Source organism: Pseudopipra pipra, chromosome 14 (genome assembly GCF_036250125.1).
Source record: "Pseudopipra pipra isolate bDixPip1 chromosome 14, bDixPip1.hap1, whole genome shotgun sequence".
Lineage (NCBI taxonomy): Eukaryota > Metazoa > Chordata > Aves > Passeriformes > Pipridae > Pseudopipra > Pseudopipra pipra.
Genome location: NC_087562.1, coordinates 18,075,200 through 18,094,102, shown reverse-complemented (window position 1 = coordinate 18,094,102; position 18,903 = coordinate 18,075,200). Strand labels below are relative to the sequence as shown.

Here is an 18,903-nt window from a genome sequence, read left to right as displayed (position 1 = left end):
GGCACACCCCTGGGTTATGGGCTGCCCTGCAGGGCTGGCATCCCCACTGCCTGCACACACCTCAGCTGCAGTGGCAAGTGTGATACTATTTCTCCTGGGCTCTGGAAATCCAGGATCACCTCCCTGACTGCTCAGAGCTCCCATGACGTTGGCTCTGTGGGTGTGATGCCTCAGCCATGTTAAAAATAAACATTCAATTCCTTCGAATGACAAATGCTGGTGTCTACAGGGACAGTGGGTGACGTAGAGTTCACAAAATCAGGAGATTAGGATTTCTTTTGCATGTCTCTCACTTCCTTTTTGGGGGGAAAGCTTTGATATAATCTGTAGCAAAAGCGTTGAGGTTTCTTCTAAAAGCCTCAGCAGCAATCAGCTCGTTTGCACTTCCTGCAGTGGTGTTTTGGCTCTGCACCCTGCAGGTCTTTTTCAAGTTAGCAGAGCCCCTTTCTGGATCGTGAAAGACTCTTCCTCTGCTGGGGAAGCTCCACTCCTAATCCCACCTTCCCAAGATGTAATTTTCACCAGTAAGAAAGCTGGCTTTGCTGATAAGACCATAAATAACTGTGGGATTTTGCAGTTGGTAGTGGAACGGTCAAACGGTTGCTTTCAGAAAACATGAAAATATTAAATAAACCTTAGAACTTCTTGATAGTGATCTGTTAAACCTACTCAGAAATCTATGTATCTGGAAACAGTTCTGATCTTTAAGTCACAGTTCTCATCCTTATAGCCTTTTGATATTCTACAGGTTAACACTTAGCATTGTCTAGGAACTAAGGAGTTCTTGGATTTCTTATTCCTAGACCTTTCCCTGTGAAAATTGGTGTATTTTGGCCCTGTTTTCCCCTGCATTAGGCACACACATCACTTCTACATATGAAACCCTTGGCAGCATGGAAAATACTGATTAGAACTCCTGATAATTACCATAGCTCTTACTGGGGCAGATCTCCTGGCAGCTGTGGAGCTAAATTGCAGTAAGGAGACTTTGAGAGTCACCTTTTCTTTCCTTGAAGGAAAAATAGGCTTAAATGGAAAAAAAAAAAAGCACAGGCAAATAGCTTTCTTCACTCTCTTCTTGAGGAGTCACAGGCCATTAAGCAGATTTTCTTGGGCAGGAAGGAATATAAATGTTAAACCAAATGTTTCCCGGAACACACATCAGTGTACAAACTTCCTGTCATCAAATAAACAAAAGTAATTAAAACAGGCAAACAGAAAACAAATATTTCTGAATATATTTGCTTTTTTTTTTTTTGTTTCCACAGAGAGACTTTCAGTATTCCCTTGGTACCTCTTGGCCTGAAGGAAACCAAGGAAGTAGACTTTACACTCCCCCTCAAGGTAAGTTTCTCATACACATCTCAGAATGAACAGCTAACAGAAATAACTTCCATTTCAGATTTGTTTTAAAGAAGCAGAAGTAATGTTTGTTTTGCCCTAAACCCAAGATCACAACGTGTTTAAAAATTCATTACCAATTATTTGGGTCACTGCTCCTTTCTAACTAGGACAAGGAGGCAGAAAATATTGTCAGAAATTCTACTTTGGAGACAGCAGAGTTAAACCAAAGAGTAGAAAAATTCCTCCTATGGTTTTTGGTTTTAATTAAGAGCGTTGATTACTGATTTAAGTGTAAAGGGAAGTAGTACTGAAGGTTTTACTGGACATAATGCAGTGGATAACCACCTTGGAATTGCCCTAATAGAACTGACAAGAATTTGACAGTCTGTTTCTGTTAACAAGTTTTTATGGTCACTTGATTCCCTTGTCATTTTAGGTAACAGCTTTTTGTTTGCCCCTTTCAAAACCACCAAGTGTTGTTGTTTTAAAACCTACTGGAGTTGGTGTAACAGGTGTTTGGTTCCTTTACATTGGAGTGAAGTTTCTTGTCTCAGATATCAAATCAAATTATTAGTTCTGTTGTCTTTTTGTAGTCTCATTGCTGTATGTTACTTTACTGTTAACTGGAAGGGACTAGACACTGTTCACAACTGAATCAATTTTGTACTGATTGCAACTGCAGAAAAAATAAGTTAATTTTAGATATTCCAATTTTTTACCTTTTTTTAGGACTTTATTCTGGAACATTATAGTGAAGACAGTTCTGAGTATGAGGATGAAATAGCAGATCTCATGGATCTGAGACAGGTAAGTTCAAGTATGGCATACCATGAGGTTTTTTAGTCTACAGTTGCAAATAATAACATTTGTATGGAAACAGAATATGCCACTTTTACTTAGAGCTTATCATATTCTTACTGACTTCATTTCTGAGGTGTGGAACACAAATCTCCATTGTCCAAGAGGTTTAAAATCTGAGTTAAGAAAAAGGGAAGGAAAATATGAAGCTATGCAAAGTGATAAAGCTTTGCAAATCTTGTAAACCCGAGATTTGTCTTACCTACTTTTTGTTTGTTTGTTTCTTTGTTTGTTTTAATTCAAACTATTTTAAATTTAGCAGGAAGAGTGCTGAAGTGAATGAATCTGGCAAAATATTGTAGTAGAATGGCAGGTATTTCTAAGTATTGTTTGTTTCCTGTATTATACTAAAAACATAGGTGTTCTCTGTAGCTTTCATAAAACACCTGCAATCTTTATGTAATTAACTCTGAGACTTCACAAACAGATCCTGTTTGCTTCCTTAGAGGTTCTGTGCAGCTGAAGAACTCTTATTTGGAATACATCCATATGGCCTTAGGCTTGCTGTTCTCGGATTCCACACATTTCTCTGCTGTGCAGAAGTCCAAAGGAAGCAGGGCTTTCTCCCTGGTGTGTCACTTGATGCTGTAAGTCCCCCGAATACACCTGATTTTCCTCTGCTGTGTTCCCAGGCCTGCCGCACTCCCAGCCGAGACGAGGCTGGCATTGAGATGTTGATAAGCTATTTCCTGCAACTTGGTTACGTAGAAAACAGATTTTTCCCACCCACCAGGCACATGGGAGTTTTATTTACATGGTAGGTGTGTAGTTCATGTTTCTCTTTAGTACTTTTTTTTTTTCCTTGCCCAGACCAGTGCTAATCATTAACTGTCTCGTGCTGAATTTGAAGCCTGTCAGTGTGTGTCTCCCCCTGACTCCCTGCAGTGTGTGTTGTTGGGTTTTTTTAGAGTTAAGTGTAAACCTGAGCACAATACACCCCTTTCATGCTTAGAGTGAAACCATTGGCTAGGTTATGATTTGGGCTACAGGTTAGCTCAAGGGCAAAAGACAGAAAATAATCATTTTGGACAGCTACAGATGTTTCCTGAACTCCAAACCTTCTAACACAAAGCAGATGAGGAATGGGTCAGACCTTAATTCCCCTCCTTCAGTTTGTTAAGAAGACCATTTGGGCCACAAGAGAGAAAGGAGTGACTTAATTTATTATAGGGGAATATTTACTACACCTGTAAGCAAAATTCGACTCTGAATTCAAAGATTTATGACGAAAAAAATGAACTACCATGTGGCCAGGAGGAACTGCTAAATTTCTAGTCATAAGTGCAAATAGAAACTTTAACCAGCAGCAGTGGAGATCTGACCATGCCTGTAGTTGATCTCTGGTGACATCTGAGTAGGAGAGCACAGCAGCACACGTGGGTACCTCCCGCTCTCGGCCTCTGTGATGTTTTATAGGCTCTTCTGGGTGAGACAGAACAACCTTCTGGAGGCACTGCTGTGGGACCTGCTGAACACTGAGGCTCAAACACAGCTTCTCTCTGGCTTGCAGCGTGTGGGTTGTCCTGCAGCACATGATGGTGTTTCTATTCATCTCCATTTTCACTGCAGCAGAGCAGTTCTTAAGGATTCCACTTAGAATCCCACTCTGCTCACTCAGAAAACAGAATGAGATTACCTGTTGTTTCAATGGACTTTGTGAATCTTAACACTTCTGATATTTGTTTCCCAAGGTATGACTCCTTCACAGGTGTCCCAGTGTGTCAGCAAAATCTGTTGCTTGAGAAGGCAAGTATTTTATTCAACATTGGAGCTCTCTACACCCAGATTGGAACAAGATGCAACCGTCAGACCCAGGCTGGACTCGAAAATGCTGTTGATGCTTTTCAGAAAGCTGCAGGTACACATTTTAAAATACTGGGAGGGTCTTTATGCCAATGTTCCTGATCTCATTCAGATGTCCTACAGATGGCTGCATTTCCTACTGACTTTGTTACACAAAAAAGGAGGAATAGAGAAATTCAAGAAGCCAAGTGAGGAGCTCAGATCAAGCTTTAATTCTTGATCTGTAATCTCCAGCTGTAGTCTGAACATGTAGATAAAGCCAGTGAATCCTGTGGTTAGTGATTAGTGAGCTGCAGTTCAAAGGTCCATTAACTGCATTAACTGCCCCATTGTGCATTCCCTGTTTCACCAGTGTGACTGCTTTTACCTCAGTGAGGTCAAATCTGTCAAATCTGTACAAGAGGCAATTTAAAGTTCTGATAAAAAGCCTTAAAACCTAGTTTTCCAGATGGAGGTCTTAAAAATTCATCTTGCTGTACTCTCTGGTAAAAGTTGGAATTCACTGAAAGTCAACTACCTATTTTCCAGAGATTCCAAAGGCAAACAGGTTCAAAATAATCAGTCTCTGTCCCAAGCAAGGAAAAATAGAAATTCTAATAAAGGGAAAACTTGAACTAACATGTTATAAAAGCTTTTGTTTTGTTGGGGGTTTTTAAGTAGGTTTTCTAATTTGTTTTTGAAGTATCATCTGTGCTACACATAATGCTGGAAGACATGTCCTGTGTAATTAGTATGTACTGTAAGATTAATTTCTGCACTAACAATCTGTGGCTGTTGGTTTCCACTGTATGGGTGCAAACCACAAATTGAATTGTCCTGAACCCCCTCTTTTGAGTACACAGCTATAAAAAAAAAAAAATTATACCATTTCTTCATGCATTTTTTAAAAATTCTTTTTCAACTTCTGTGTTTCATCTAAAAGACATTACAATAGTTGGGAAATTTCTCCCATTTTATTGCTGCACCTTCCATTTTGCAAATAATAATTAAAAAAAAAATCACTGCTTTTCACTTCAATGTGTTTGCAGAACAGAATGAATTCCAAACTGGAAAGGTGTTGTTTGCTCCCCCAGAACCTTTGCAGGGCCCCAGAGCAACGTGCTCAGGAGGCATTTCATTGTACCTGTGCATGGCTCCGTGACACCTCATTATGTTGGCAGAGACATGATACAGAGCTTGTATGAACTGTTTCTCAGTGCTGAACTAAGGCACTGCACAGAGTTTGGCATCAGCAAAGCTCTCTGCCTGAGCAGAAATATGTTAAGAACAAAAACCCCACATATTTCCCCCCCTGTTCCTTGCAGTAGGGCACTCCATCAGTACTTGGGAGGCACCTGGCAAGTTTGGCCTTAGTTTTTTCAATGCAAAAAGGTAAAGATGGCCATAATTCAAATTTCTGCGAGGGCATATTAAAAATTAAGGTATAAGTGTAACATGGAACATTAAAAACCACAGAAACTGTTAGTAGGAAAATACAGCACAACGTGGCCAGAACTGAGTGTAGTGGCAAGAAGGAAGGTTACAGAAGCTGGGACACTCAAAAGGCAGAGGCCTTACTGTTACACTTCTGCAGGATTATCAGCAATTAGCAAGCTGGTAGAACTCACTAAACCAGTTGGATGACAGGCACACTGAAGGTTATGCTTCCATCTGTGAACCTGTTACTCAATATTTGCACTGCACTTAGTGTTTGTTTTTAATTCGATAACTAATAGAAATTACATTTTGGTGGAAACAAATGTCTAAAGAAGAATCTTATTTTTACCCCATTAAATATAAACACAGAAAGGTTCTAGTTTACTTAGAGGCACGGAATGGAGCTTTCCCTGGGCACACAATGCACTGAGCAGCATCTGAAAGGGAGATTTATAATTAAGTTGATAGGTTTGTGTTTTTTCCTTCCATGCTGCTGTCACCTGTTTGTAGCTATGCAGGTTTCTTTCTGTCCCCTGTATAAGCCCTGCCTCCTGCTCCCATATACAAGTCACCTCCAGTTCAGCACAGTTTTATGGTCCATCCCAAGAACTGTTCCAAACAAAGCTGGAGGCAGTGCCCTCAAAACTTGCAGTCTCTGTCGCTCCTCTGAACTGTAGTTTTGAGAACTGTGCCTGGGGATGATTGATGGAAACACAAAGCAAAACCTGTAGGTCAGTTTAATTCCATGTACACCAAGAATCCCTTCAGATTGCTGCAGTGGAACACTAGAAGATATGCTTTTAATCCTAATTATTATGGTACATGATAATTAAGTTCACTTGTTTCTCTCTTTGTCATGCTAACAAAACCATTTTTTGTGGTTTCAGGAGTCCTAAGCTACTTAAAGGAGACTTTTACTCACACCCCAAGTTATGACATGAGCCCAGCTATGCTGAATGTGCTGGTGAAGATGATGCTTGCCCAAGCTCAGGAGTGTGTTTTTGAGCAGATTGGTCTCTCTGGAATACGCAATGAGTTTTTCACACTTGTAAAAATGACACAGGAAGTTGCCAAGGTGAAATATGGGACTTTAAATCTAGTCTTAAAAATAACTTTTTACAGTGCTGTGTTAATAGCTCCAGCTTCTAGTAGCATTAATGGAATTTATTAAACTTTCAGCATTTATTAAAAATAACAAGGGACAGAAGATTAAAACATGAATAGCTGCAATTTAAACATTGTTTTAGAACTGTTACAGTTTTTTAGTTAATAATTCACAGAGCTGAACAGAAACATGCTGAGACACTCGGGCAGTAAATTTGCTGAAGGTTTTTTTACAAGCTATTTATGTTGCTCTTGCAAACAGTACAGATTTTGTCCACAGGACTACACACAAAAGGCTAGGGTTGTTTGTGTGGTTCCCTGTTAAGTATTGAACACAACCTGTCTTGTTTCCCAGCAAACCTAAAAAGCCCAAGTCTGAAAGAATAACTAAATTGTAACCGAGGGAAGGACCATGATGAACAGAGCCAGACTGGTACCTGCAGAACTGTTTTGGGACTTGCCAGACAATGAGGCAGGCCCAGAAGGTGTAGTGCTCCTACTTGGAAGTACATCCCAAAAATTGGGTCTGCCACTAAGACATCACCTACTTTCTGAGTCATTTCAGAGCAGCAGATCAGCTGGTTCCACACTGGATAAACAGGGAAAGCCTTTCCTACCAAGCCTGCAAAGCTGCCCTGACTTACCTGTAGGATTGATCAGCTGCTGGTTCTGTCAGCTGGAGAAGTTTGATCCATTAAACCAGAATTCACTGCTTGGAAAACTTTTATTTCCTCTATGTGAAGTACAGCATCCCAGTTTTAACTAGACCACACAAACTTAAGACTAGGTGTGACTCCACAGTTTCAAAGTGAAGCACAAACTTACTGTATAAGTAATATGCTTCACCCCTTTTCTCAACTGAATTAACTCAATCAGATATATTTACAAATTAAAACCTCTTTATTATATGGTGTTTTTATTTAACTCTGAACCCATAAAGGCTTACTGACTCAGTCCATCTATTTGGGTACAACACAGGTATACCTTTCTCATAAGGGAAAAATCAGAGATGGAATTTCAGATTTTTTCCAAACTTATTTCCAATCCTTTCTAACTGTATTTTTTTCCCTCTTTGATGTGATTGCATGTGAAGTTATCTTAAGATTGAATATGATATCCCTTACTTGAGCACCTAATAGCTAATGTTAAATTCTCATACCTGTGCTTTATTTCAGGTGGGAGAGGTTTACATGCTGGTTAACACTGCAATGAATCAGGAACCAGTGAAAGAGAATATTCCCTATTCCTGGTCTAAGCTGGCACAAATAAAGTCAGACCACTACAAAGCTCTGGCACATTATTTCACTGCCACCATTCTGTGTGACCATGAATGTAAGAATCATACTTCCTCTCTATGTTCACATAAATAACAGTAATAAACACACCAACAGTTATAATTTGGTCTGTGAATAGGACAGCAACTTTGGCACTTCAATATATGTTAAATTGTGTTCATATGTTAAATTTTCCTACTCAACCATGAGGCCATGCTCTGTTGTCTTTTACAGAAGAATTTGAAAATTCAATAAACCAACTTTAGCAGAAACAAAAGGAAAATTATATACTACTAAATAGTTCCATTTTTATCCACATATTCTGGCATAGAAGTATTATTTGCCTATTGATGCAAGACTGATCAAGATGATGAAACTGATAAAGTTCCTAAAAACTTGAAATTCCTATCAGTATGTATATAAAAAAAAATTTGAGAGAGAAAGTAGTGATAACTCCCCAACAATGCAGCTGAAGGAAGGGGGAGCAGGAGGTGTGTGATGGTTGGTGTTCTGTGTCCCTTGTTGCAGTGCAGCCTGGTGATGATGAGGACCAGCAGGAGAAGGCCTTGTCCCAGCTCTATGACCACATGCCCGAGGGACTCATGGCTCTGGCTGTTCTGAAGGACAAAGTGAGGAGAAAGCAATTAGGTAACTGCCACTTTCACACAGCTGCTCGCTATCATTTGAAAATCCCTCTGTGTTTCTTGCCCGTGGGTGACAGCCCGTGGTTTGTGATGTTGGCAGGGAAGGCACACCTGCGCCAGGCCATCGTTTACCACGAGGAAGCTCTGAGGGTCTGTGGGCTGTGCAAAAAGCTGCGGAACATTGACGTGCTCCAGGAGGTGCTGACAGCTGCACACAAGCGGTCACTGCTCAAATATGCTCAGCAAGAGACAGAAGATGACTTTCTGAGTCTAATCCAGGCTCCAGATATCCTTCGTAAGTGGGCACAGCCAGGGATAAAGGAAGAGATTCTTTGCAGAGAGGGTGCTCAGCCATTGGAATGGGCTGCCCAGGGAAGTGGGGCATTCTCCATCCCTGGAGGTTTTTAAGATAAGATTGGATGTGGCATCAGTGCCATGGGCTGGGAACCACAGCGGGGTTGCATCAAGGGTTGGACTTGATGATCTCTGAGGTCCCTTCCAACCCAGCTGATTCTGTGATTCTGTGATATCTAGCCATACATGAACATGCTGTCATATCCTGCAGCCAAAAGATTCTGCACATCTTTCTCAGAGATCCTGGAACAGCTTGGCCGTTGTGTTTATCCCACTCTGTTTGAAGTAGCACCTGAACAGCCATAAAATAGGACTTAGCACTTCAGGGGGAGTAGCTGGAAGTTTAAATAAGTAAACCCTGTGCAAGATGAGCTTTAAAGCGTTATAACTTAATAAAAATGCTTCCTTAGGACTGGCAGTAATGCCCTTAATTTAGATATAAGGATACATACGTAATATGCATCCATGCATAACATAAATAATGTACAAGTATATGCTGTACATTTGTAGAGTTCAGATTCTTCACGTGTTTCCTCAATCACAGAGAAATAAATTTTGTTACAGCTGTTTCACAGTGTTTGTCTCAGCCAACACTGTTTTCTGGGGTAGATAATTGGTGGTTAGTTGGAATTCAGCTTTTTATGGCGGCTGTCTTGAGAACTAGGAAAAATGGGGAAACTTTGAAAGATAAAATCACATGAGGGAAGACTGGTAGCTGTTTCTTGAGGCACAACTCTTGTACTAGTTTGGGTTGTTAACTCAATTTTACTGCTGTTGGTTTTTTTCTGCCTTAGTCCAGCTCGTACAGCTTTTTCCTCTTTGGAAGCAGGAGGAAAGTATGAGTGCTGGCTTTAAATACTTCTCAAAGAAAAATAAAATAAAAAGGGGAATAGCATAGTTTTGTTTGGATGGATTTTTTTAAGTTTCCTGTGTTGCTACTATGACATCTGAAGATATTTTTAAGGCCATTCAGATATTTGTCTTACAAATTGTCCACCAAAATGAGGTTTTTCTACAGCCTGGCAAGAACTTAGGAGAAATTTCTATCTAGCTTGGAATGCAAGAAAAACAAATTTTAATGTCTTTTAACTAATAGCTGAGAGAAAATTAATTTTGTTTTCTTTTTGTTTTAGCTAAAACAGAGCATAAAATAGAAACAATCGCTCCTCAGTTTTCCAAGGTGAAAGTTAAAGACTTCTTTCACAAGCTGGTATGTGACGTGCTAATGCTGACCAACCTTTGTCATTTTGATAGCAAGTATAAATTCACTCTACTGTGAGAAAAGGGACACAAGTATTTTAGCCTGAAAAAATGATCCTGTAGTAACTGGTTTTTCGCTGAACTTATTGGAGAGATCATTCCTAGCTTTAGAGGTATAAGTCAACATGAGACTAGCAAAGAATAAAAGTGGCATTTGTATGTGGCTTGCACAGCATTCAGCCTTGATAACCTTCAGAAAAGTCCCATGAAGTCTTAATAGATAATTGCACACAGCTTAAAGGTGGGGAGAAGCTGGTGGTGCTTGGAGATGGGCTGCAGGGTGTGTGACCTGGGCGTGGCACAGCCAGGCTTTGGGAGTTCTGGTTGGGATCAGTAATACAGGATCTCAGAGCCCGCTGCAGCCAGAAGATTGTGCACACCTCTGAGATCCTGGGACAGCCTGGCCGTTGTGTTTATCCCACCCTGTTTGGAGTAGCACCTGAACAGCCATAAAGCAAGACTTGGCACTTCAGGGGGAGTAGCTGGGAGTTAACACGAGTAAACTCTGTGCAAGATGAGCTTTAAAGCATTATAACTTCATAGAAATGCTTCCTTAGGACTGGCAGTGAATGTGCTGTGCTGCTGTGTTCCCTGCAGGGCCCCCTGACAGTGTTCTCAGCCAAGCAGAGGTGGACGGCTCCACGCACCATTCGCATCCCCCAGGGAGCAGGAGAGCTCGGGTTCCACCTCAAAGGGGGGTCACCAGTCCAGATTTATTGTCTGGATCCAGTTTGTCCTGCAGCAGTAAGTACCCTGGGGCAACATTAACAGTTTCTGTGCAGACTCTGCCATAGCCATATACCTTAAATGTAACTTTAGCTTGTTCATACTGGTGTGTGGAGTATTTATTGAGTTCTATACACTAGAATAGTCAATTCATGTCATCTCAACACATTTTCAGTGCTATATACACTGTAGATTAAGTTTGGGTATCCCTGACATCACATGAAACTAGAGTTGATTTCTTCCTCTGTTCACTCTTAGTAGTTAAAAAGTCACAAATAATAAAAGCAAATGTTACTCCCTGTTTAATTCAGGAAGTTGAAGGGATAAATGCTTTAAAAAATAGCAACAAGAATAAGGATCAGGAAGGGAAGGAAAGGTAGCATGTGCCCAGAGAAAGAGAGGAAAGAACATTTTATTGGCTTGTAACCTGTTGTTCTTTCAGGGGAAAATCCAAAGGGGTAAAGCAGCATGCAGTGATGAGCGCAGTTTAGCTCTAGAAAAGGCAGAAGCAACCACAGAAGGACAAATGAAAATAATGAAGAAGTAAACAGGGCAGAAAATATCTCATGGGCAGCGATAGGGTAACAAAAACCAGGGTTCATTTCCTTAAGGGAAAAGCAAAAAGGACATAAAAAGAGCCAACATTTGAGTATACCAGAATCACATTTATCGATGCTAACTCAACAGGTAGTTTGTGTACTTGGAAAAGTTGCATATGTCTGGCTAGACAATGGGTTTGTAGCATCTAAGAGGGCAATGCCTTTAAGGCAGGTACTGTATGATGACAAAAATGTTTTATGCATCTCCAAATTCAAGACAATAACCTGTGCACAATGTTTTGACAGTCGATGGGCCTGAAAGAAGGTGACTACATTGTTTCAGTCGGTGGCGTGGATTGCAAGTGGCTCGGAGTGAACGAGGTGCTGGAAAAACTGAGGAGTGTGGGAGAGCAGGCCCTGGAGATTAAGGTTATCAGTTGCCAGGATACAGCAGCATCTTTGGTATGTCATGAGGCAAATATGTTCTGCAGACTGGAGATGTGAGAGTTTTTTTTACTTGCCTGCCTTCAGTCCCTGATCAACGTTTATTTTCATGTAGTCAGATATCCCACTCTGCTAGGGAATATTTAAAGCCTTCAGGCAAGTGTTCAGTTTTAAACAATCTGTTTAAATCATTGTGCCTTGGCAAGGCAAAGTAGTCTGTGTGCATAAGAATGGTTAGGTGATGGGGTTTTTTGTAGTGAAGCTACTCGAGATTAATTGCATTACAAATTTCAAGGCATAGTTTAGTTCCTCCAACTTGTCCTGGAGGATGAAAGTAGCATTACCTTGTTCAGCACTGGAAGAACCACAAGGAAACAATTATGGATGAAACAGAACATCCAAGACCACATGTTTATTTTCTATGCACTGTTAACATAAAGGATCTGTGAGTCGTGTATTAGATCATGGACTAATGTATATATTTTTTATTTTGGAGGACTTTTAACTGTTTAGTCAGTTACTAAACTGCTGTAGAAGCTTTAGACTGAGGGAAGGTCATACAAGATTTAAAAATGTTAAGCTCTAAATAACTTAGTTGATGTGTGAAAGAACCTGTAGTTCAGCTAAATCCACTACTTCATGCTCCTGACATTCCCTGGCAAACCCAGGCATTGAAGTAGTGTTGCCTTAGAAGCCCTCAAGGTGCCCTTACTGCTGTTAGATTTTCTTACTTTAAGAAGTTGATTTTCCTTGTTGAAAATAAGGAATTACACACCTGCCATTCCAAGCTGCAAACTGGAAACAAAAGGCTGGGATATAATCAGATTGCTCCAGGGCACAGCTAAGATAAGGCACAGAAGGCTGTGCCTTTCAGGTTTCCCAAAAGAATGTCCTACAGCAGCTCTTGTTGTCCTAGCTGGGATCACCATGGAACCTGTCCAGAGACAGCAAAATATTCCCCTTCAGATTTGTGCAAGAACTACATACTTCAGCTTGGTAGAGAGGCCAGGGTATATATGATATAGTTACCCTAGAAGCAATAAATGCTTAACGACCCCTGGAAAGATTCCCAAGTTCCTTTCTGCTGTGCAGAGGATCCCCTTGGGTGTCCGTGTGCCAAACCCCGGGAGCACAGCACTGCCAAGGGCTCAGTCATGTCATTAGCCCAGAAAGCTGCCCTGCAAAGCTGCCTGCACAGTAACCTTTTGTTACTGGCAAATTCTGACCCACTTTGGGTGACCGGTTCTTACAATGCTTCTCTTTTTCCTACAGCATAGCAAGAGTGCAACTTACTCTGTGGGAATGCAGAAGACCTACTCCTTAATCTGCTTAGCCATGGACGAGGATAAAATCGATCAGACCAAGAAAGCCCCGCTGAAACTCCCTTTTCTGAGTTGGGGAACTAAAAACAGACAGAAAGCTGCAAGCACCCTCTGCCTGCCTTCAGCTGTGGCTGGAAGTTCTCAGACTAAGAAGAAGCTTTTACCCTTCACACTTCTGAACACGGAAAGCTCATTGTACTGAATCTTCCAGAAGGATCTGTTAACGTGACGCTTCTGTTTAAAATGTATATAAAAATCAATTTTATCTTTATAAAAATCAATTTTATCTTCATATATGTGTGTATAAACCCAGACAAATACCGTTGGACTTCATTTGCCTGTGCATTGAGACACTGATGAAGGTCAGAGCCTGGCAAAGACTGTAAAACTGAAGTATTTGAAGGTCAGAATGAAGTGGTTTGGGAGGTATGCAATAACAAGATGTAGAGGATAAGTTGCTTACACGAGGACTGGATTCCTTTGGAATTTCAAAATACAGTTTATCATGACTAATTTTTTATGACTAGGCTAGATGGGAGTTATTTATTACAAACTTGATGCTGCATGCAAAACAATAGGGGACACTTTAAAGGATGATTTTGCTCTTAAAGTCTTAGAGTCAATAATAAGTCGCTTAACACTACTTTAATCTTAAACCACAAATGAGAGAGAATAATGTTATTCAGAGAAACTAACCTTGTGCCAAGGGTGGTGTCATAGCATTGTGGTTTTTATGCAGACACTTGGTGTGTTCTGCTGAATAGGTAATTCAATTCTGGAAGAGAATTAGAAGGCTTAAAATTTAAAATATCTTCTGAACTCCAAAAGGCTTGTACTCCGCTCTTTTTCTAGGTTACATTTTAAATGCCTGCTGATGCAATTGTTAAAAACAGGCTTTATTCCAAATGACATTATTTAACCTACTTACCTTAAGACTTGTATCTTATTAGTCTTGATAAAATGAATTAGCTGTGAAACAAATCTCAAAATGGACATATTATAGTATATTAATCAAGAATATATAAATTGCAGTGATGAGGAAAAGAGTGCTTGTGCAAGTGGCAGAATATTTATTTACTATCATATGAAATCCTTCTGCCCTTGGAAAAATTCATGAGCAGCTATACATAAGGAGGGAGACAAAAACAACTGGTGAGCATTTCTTTGAGATTCTTCTCTTTTCTAAATTAACTGAAAATTGCTAACACTGTAGTGTTAGTTACCATTGCCATCTACAGAGTAGATATATGCTGTTTGATACTCAAAACTTAAATAAGGAGAGTTTGCATCTTGGTGTAAACTTGAAAGCTGTCATTTATTTTTAGTTTCTTATGTAAGGTGTTTCTTAGTAGGTGTAAATATCTTGATGACATTTATTTAAGAATAAAAATCAGATGCTGTCACTTAGTAGTAGCTTTTTGAATGATACAGCATTAATTTACAGGTTTTTGCTCTTTACTGTTGCTGTGCCTCGTGTGTTTCTGTGATGTTGCCTACAAATATCTAAGAAACTTTCTTAAAAGTTTATACTGGACAGTTTATACTGGACAGTTAAGAGTTTAAAAGTGGCTTCCTTACAAAGAATATAAATATATTTCAAGAGTTTCCCTATAAAGGTTACATAAAAAACTTAATACTCTTTCCCATGTATTTGTAGTTGGGCTGCTTTTACACACCCAAGCACCAGTGGGCAGATACTGATATTCCATACACAAGAGATTCACTTAGCCTGTGGGGCTGAAATGGCTCTCCAAGTAACAAAATCTTTAGCAAAGTCACCTGAATGCTCTCACTGTTCCAGTCCTCTTGCAGATATTTTCCCTCTTAGCTGCATCATTAACTGCCTTCCTCCTCCCATCATCACAGTCCTTGGGGAAAGGTTGGGCTGAGGGTCTTTTTAAATTTAAAACACTCCAATTCAAGTCAAAACTTCTCTGTTTTCTGTCAGCTAACTAAAGACTCGTTCTACACTGAGTGGTAGCCAACTTGCAGGGAAATTAGTATGTGCCTTATGTTCTTGCTCAGAGCAGAGGAATATTTGTAACAATTAGTTAGCACCCTCCAGTAGTTGCCAGCCATGATTATAAAAACTACCACAATACGTGATTATTAAAACCAAAAGTTTATTATTCACAAGAAAAAAAACCCATACAAAAAGTCTGTCTTTGCAAAATAGCCTGTCAGGAACAGAGAAAGGCATGAATTTGTTGTGCTGCTGTTTGTCCAACTACTTGCTCCAGCTCGCTGATGGACGCGTTACAAAGCCGGTGGATGCTCCCAAAGTGCTGCAGGAGAAGCAGAGCTTTTGTTTTCCCGACTCCCGGGATGTGCTGCGCTGTCTGGAACAGCGCTGGCTCTGCCAGCTGAGGTCGCTGCTTGCGCAGGAAGGGGTTGGTGCCCTGATCCCGGCTCTGCTCCCGCACCTGCAGCCAAGCACAGCCGTGAGCCAACCGAGCAGGAGCTCTGCTCTCAGCCTTTAAAGTTGGTTCTTTCATGGCAAAGCCGGTCAGGGCAATCACCGGGAAGTTTTAGAAACGAGCTCCCTGCTTCTGTGTGTGCCCTGATTTTGATGCAGTTCCACAAAGTCTCACTAGGGAACGGTTTCTTAATGAAAACAATGATTTTTGTCATCTTTTTGATGCAGAGAAAGGCTAAACAATATAAGAACAATTTCCTTAGCCTTAGAGAAAGCAAAATCTCAAGTTGGTTTTGACAGAGAACTTAAGTGAGGTTGCCTAATGCTATCTAGTGGTACCTCGGTGCAAGATCACATGAAAACCAGGATCATATTGTTCAACCTTTTTTTCCTTGTTTCTTGTTCCCAAAGGAGCCCTCTTCCCACTGAGCTATACTCCCATATCACTGTTGCAGGAGGTATATTCCTTACATTCAAACAATGTTGTGCTCCTTTAAGATCCCAGCTATCCCAGATTGAGAGCTTTCCCACATGCCCCACATTTTAAAAATATTTGCCCACTAACACAGACACTCACCAGCTGAACAATGAGCTGAGCAGCTTCTCCTTGATTTGCCACAGGAAGCAACACCATTCCAAGTTCGAGTACAACGAGTTTTTGTACTGCTGAGAAGTACTGATCACTTATTTGGGTTTTCTCTACAATTACAAGTCCCCTGAGATTGCTGGCCTGTATTGAAAGGGAAAAAAGAAGAAAAGACCTTGTTAATGACAAGCTGATGCAACATAACAGAGTGAAATTCTTTCACGTATGAGCTGCCTGATGGCAAATCAGAGGAAGAACAGAAGTTGCAGCAGCATTACTGAGGTTTAATGCAGCACCATCACACAGCTTCAAAATGATTCAGTTTTCTGGTGGAAACTATCTTAAAAGTTCAGCTAGAATGTAAAAATAACACAAGGAGGATGTTTTCAGAAGCACAGAATAAACAAATATCAACTGAAACCTTTTTATTTAGCACTTACATTTCTAAACCTCACCAATCTTCGTTTGAATTCATCCCCTGCAACCAAATCTGCTTCAGAAATATATAAAATGCAAGTTCTGTTGGAAAGATGAAAGTCCACCAGTCCCAAGCCATCTTCAAAGATGAGTCTGACTTTCCCTTAAGGTGAGATTGTTGTAAGGAAAAATACAGTGGTTAAAAACAAACAATTACTGATATATATATATATATAACAATAAAAAAATTATATACTATAGTTATATATATACACTATAAATACAAATATATACTAATATATAACATATAAATATATATTAGTATATATAATATGAAATATATACTATATTTTTATGTAGTATATTTATAGTATATATACTATACAACTACTATAACAATTACTGGACAGCACAACCTTCCTGATGTGTCAATAATCCTAGTGACCTCACAATGAACTTTATATTCTGTAAAAGCCTTTCTTCTCCTTAAGTAAAACTGAGACAAGCAGTCCAAAGCACTGTGTGATGTACTTTGGTAATGCCAATTAATAGCACTCCAGATCTGTAAGTGCTGTAGCTGCTCAGTAAACTCTGAGCTTGAACAAAAATATCACACACTTTTCTGGGAGGATCATCCTGGTTTAGTTTGCTGTGCCAAGAGATGACAGCACAGGTTCAGTATCCATGTCTAGTGGAGATGCACAACCACAAAGCCCCACAAGAGCAGATTCTGCTGCTTCTCTTCAGTGCTCTGCACCCATGAGCACATGACAGAGCTGATCACACAGATATATCACAGGATTCTTCAGTAAAAAAAACGGACCACAAATCTGGGACCAGTCAGACACAGATTAATGCATATTCCAGCCATTCTTAACACTACTGGGTGATAGATGGGCAATGCTTTGTCAGAACTGTTTGTCCTCTTCCAATTTGTTTGTGCTTACCTTGTAGCCTTTGGCCTACCTCTGACCCTCTCCACTTCTCATTTCCAATTACATGACCATAAGGGACAACTACAGATCCTGCTGTCACAGGGAAGTTTGCTTTTGTTGTCATCAGGCCTCCTTTCAAATCTTTACTTCAGTAGCAGTTACACCCTAGAAGGAAATGTGGAAGGGACAGTAACATATTTTAAAAACCTGTTGCAAACTTATACATTTTAATCATAAACTTAAGATGCAATATTCTAGAAGAGACACTTCTCTCCTTCCCCAAGACTCCTTACAGTTATGGTTAGCATATCAAAACCAGTCAGCAGCTCTGTTCACCTGAACATAGGCTGCTGGCTTCAAATTCCACTTCCAGCTTTACACCAAGTCTGAAAAATGTCTGAATTAAAACACAGGGACGGTGGAAAACCCCACACTGCCTCTCCCACGCCTTCATCCACCCTCCTGGGAGAAAGTCTCCTGGAATTGCAAAGCCGACTCCAGAGGCACCTCCAGCCACAGCTGGTGGGAGTCTCCAGACACATTATTAGAAGGGAATTGCTGGAAGAGATTATTGTCAGGTTTGCCAGCCTTACATGCTGTTCTGGCTTCAGGGGCAACTGGGAGTCTGGGAGGCCAAGGCATGATTTGAGGAGACACCACAGACAAGACAGTACTGCTGCAAACACAGAATCACAGAACCAACCAGGCTGGAAAAGACCTCTGAGATCATCAAGCCCAACCTGTGACCCAACCCCACCTTGTCACCCAGCCCGTGGCACTGATGCCACATCCAGTCTGTCCTTAAACACCTCCAGGGACGGGGACTCCACCCCCTCTCTGGGCAGCCCCTTCCAACGCCTCATCACTCTCTCTGTAAAGAACTTCTTCCTGATGGCCAACCTAAACCTCTCCTGGCACAGCTTAAGGCTGTGACCTCTTGTCCTACTGCCGGTTCCTGGGAGCAGACCCCGATTCCCCCCTGGCTCCCCCCTCCTGTCAGGAGTTGTAGAGAGTGATGAGGTCTCCCCTGAGCCTCCTCCTCTCCAGGCTGAACCACCCCAGCTCCCTCAGTTTCTCCTCACAGCACTTGTGCTCCAGACCCTTCACCAGCCTCGCTGCTCTTCTCCGGACCTGTTCCGGCCCCTCAGCATCCTTCCCAAACCGAGGGGATCAGAACTGGACACGGCACTCGAGGCGCGGCCTCCCCAGCGCCGAGCACGGGGCAGAATCACTTCCCCGGTCACAGATCCGCGCACAGACACCGAGGAGGAGTCAGACCCTCTCCCCGGCCCGGCGCTCACCTGCCCGGCCCGGCGCTCACCTGCCCGGCCCGGCCTGGCCCTCAGGAGCCCGATCCGCTCCTGCCCCAGCGCCCCCGGCGGGGCCGCTCGCCCTTGGCAACCGGCTGAGTAAGGCGCGCTCCGATTGGAGGAGCGCGGGCCCGCAGCGAATCCGCCGCGC

The 18,903-nt window shown here is 41.3% G+C and overlaps 2 protein-coding genes across 3 annotated transcripts in view; one reads left to right on the top strand and one right to left on the bottom strand.

Annotated features, from left to right (window-relative positions):
• Nucleotides 1–14,547, top strand: part of RHPN2 (rhophilin Rho GTPase binding protein 2) — a 29,827-nt gene extending 15,280 nt beyond the window's left edge. The window contains exons 4-15 of the mRNA XM_064671280.1: nt 1,269–1,344; nt 2,074–2,151; nt 2,835–2,959; nt 3,894–4,060; nt 6,309–6,496; nt 7,701–7,857; nt 8,328–8,447; nt 8,544–8,738; nt 9,931–10,007; nt 10,655–10,801; nt 11,629–11,784; nt 13,039–14,547. Coding sequence (XP_064527350.1) covers nt 1,269–1,344; nt 2,074–2,151; nt 2,835–2,959; nt 3,894–4,060; nt 6,309–6,496; nt 7,701–7,857; nt 8,328–8,447; nt 8,544–8,738; nt 9,931–10,007; nt 10,655–10,801; nt 11,629–11,784; nt 13,039–13,290 — 1,738 coding nt within the window. The 3' untranslated portion in view covers nt 13,291–14,547. The remainder of the gene's footprint in view (nt 1–1,268; nt 1,345–2,073; nt 2,152–2,834; nt 2,960–3,893; nt 4,061–6,308; nt 6,497–7,700; nt 7,858–8,327; nt 8,448–8,543; nt 8,739–9,930; nt 10,008–10,654; nt 10,802–11,628; nt 11,785–13,038) is intronic.
• Nucleotides 14,548–15,194: 647 nt separating this feature from the next.
• On the bottom strand, nt 15,195–18,899 carry FAAP24 (FA core complex associated protein 24). Of its 2 annotated transcripts, none has more exons than XM_064671283.1 (5): nt 18,764–18,899; nt 17,455–17,607; nt 16,531–16,670; nt 16,082–16,234; nt 15,195–15,511 (listed from the first exon to the last, which is right to left on the bottom strand). In XM_064671283.1, the coding sequence occupies exons 2-5, from the start codon at nt 17,564–17,566 to the stop codon at nt 15,269–15,271; spliced, it is 648 nt and encodes a 215-aa protein (XP_064527353.1). In that variant the 5' UTR covers nt 17,567–17,607; nt 18,764–18,899; the 3' UTR covers nt 15,195–15,268. The 2 variants fall into 2 exon arrangements, with proteins under 2 accessions (XP_064527353.1, XP_064527354.1); XM_064671284.1 differs by lacking the exon at nt 18,764–18,899 and adding an exon at nt 17,706–18,142 and having other exon boundaries at nt 17,455–17,599.
• Nucleotides 18,900–18,903: the final 4 nt, after the last annotated feature.

Coding starts and splice junctions, on each gene's coding strand:
- FAAP24 (XM_064671283.1), bottom strand. CDS start 17,566: ATGACAACAAAAGCAAACTTCCCTGTGACAGCAGGATCTGTAGTTGTC. Junction 16,235..16,530: donor GATTGGTGAGGTTTAGAAAT/GTAAGTGCTAAA, acceptor CTTTCAATACAG/GCCAGCAATCTCAGGGGACT. Junction 15,512..16,081: donor CTCAGCTCATTGTTCAGCTG/GTGAGTGTCTGT, acceptor GCTTGGCTGCAG/GTGCGGGAGCAGAGCCGGGA.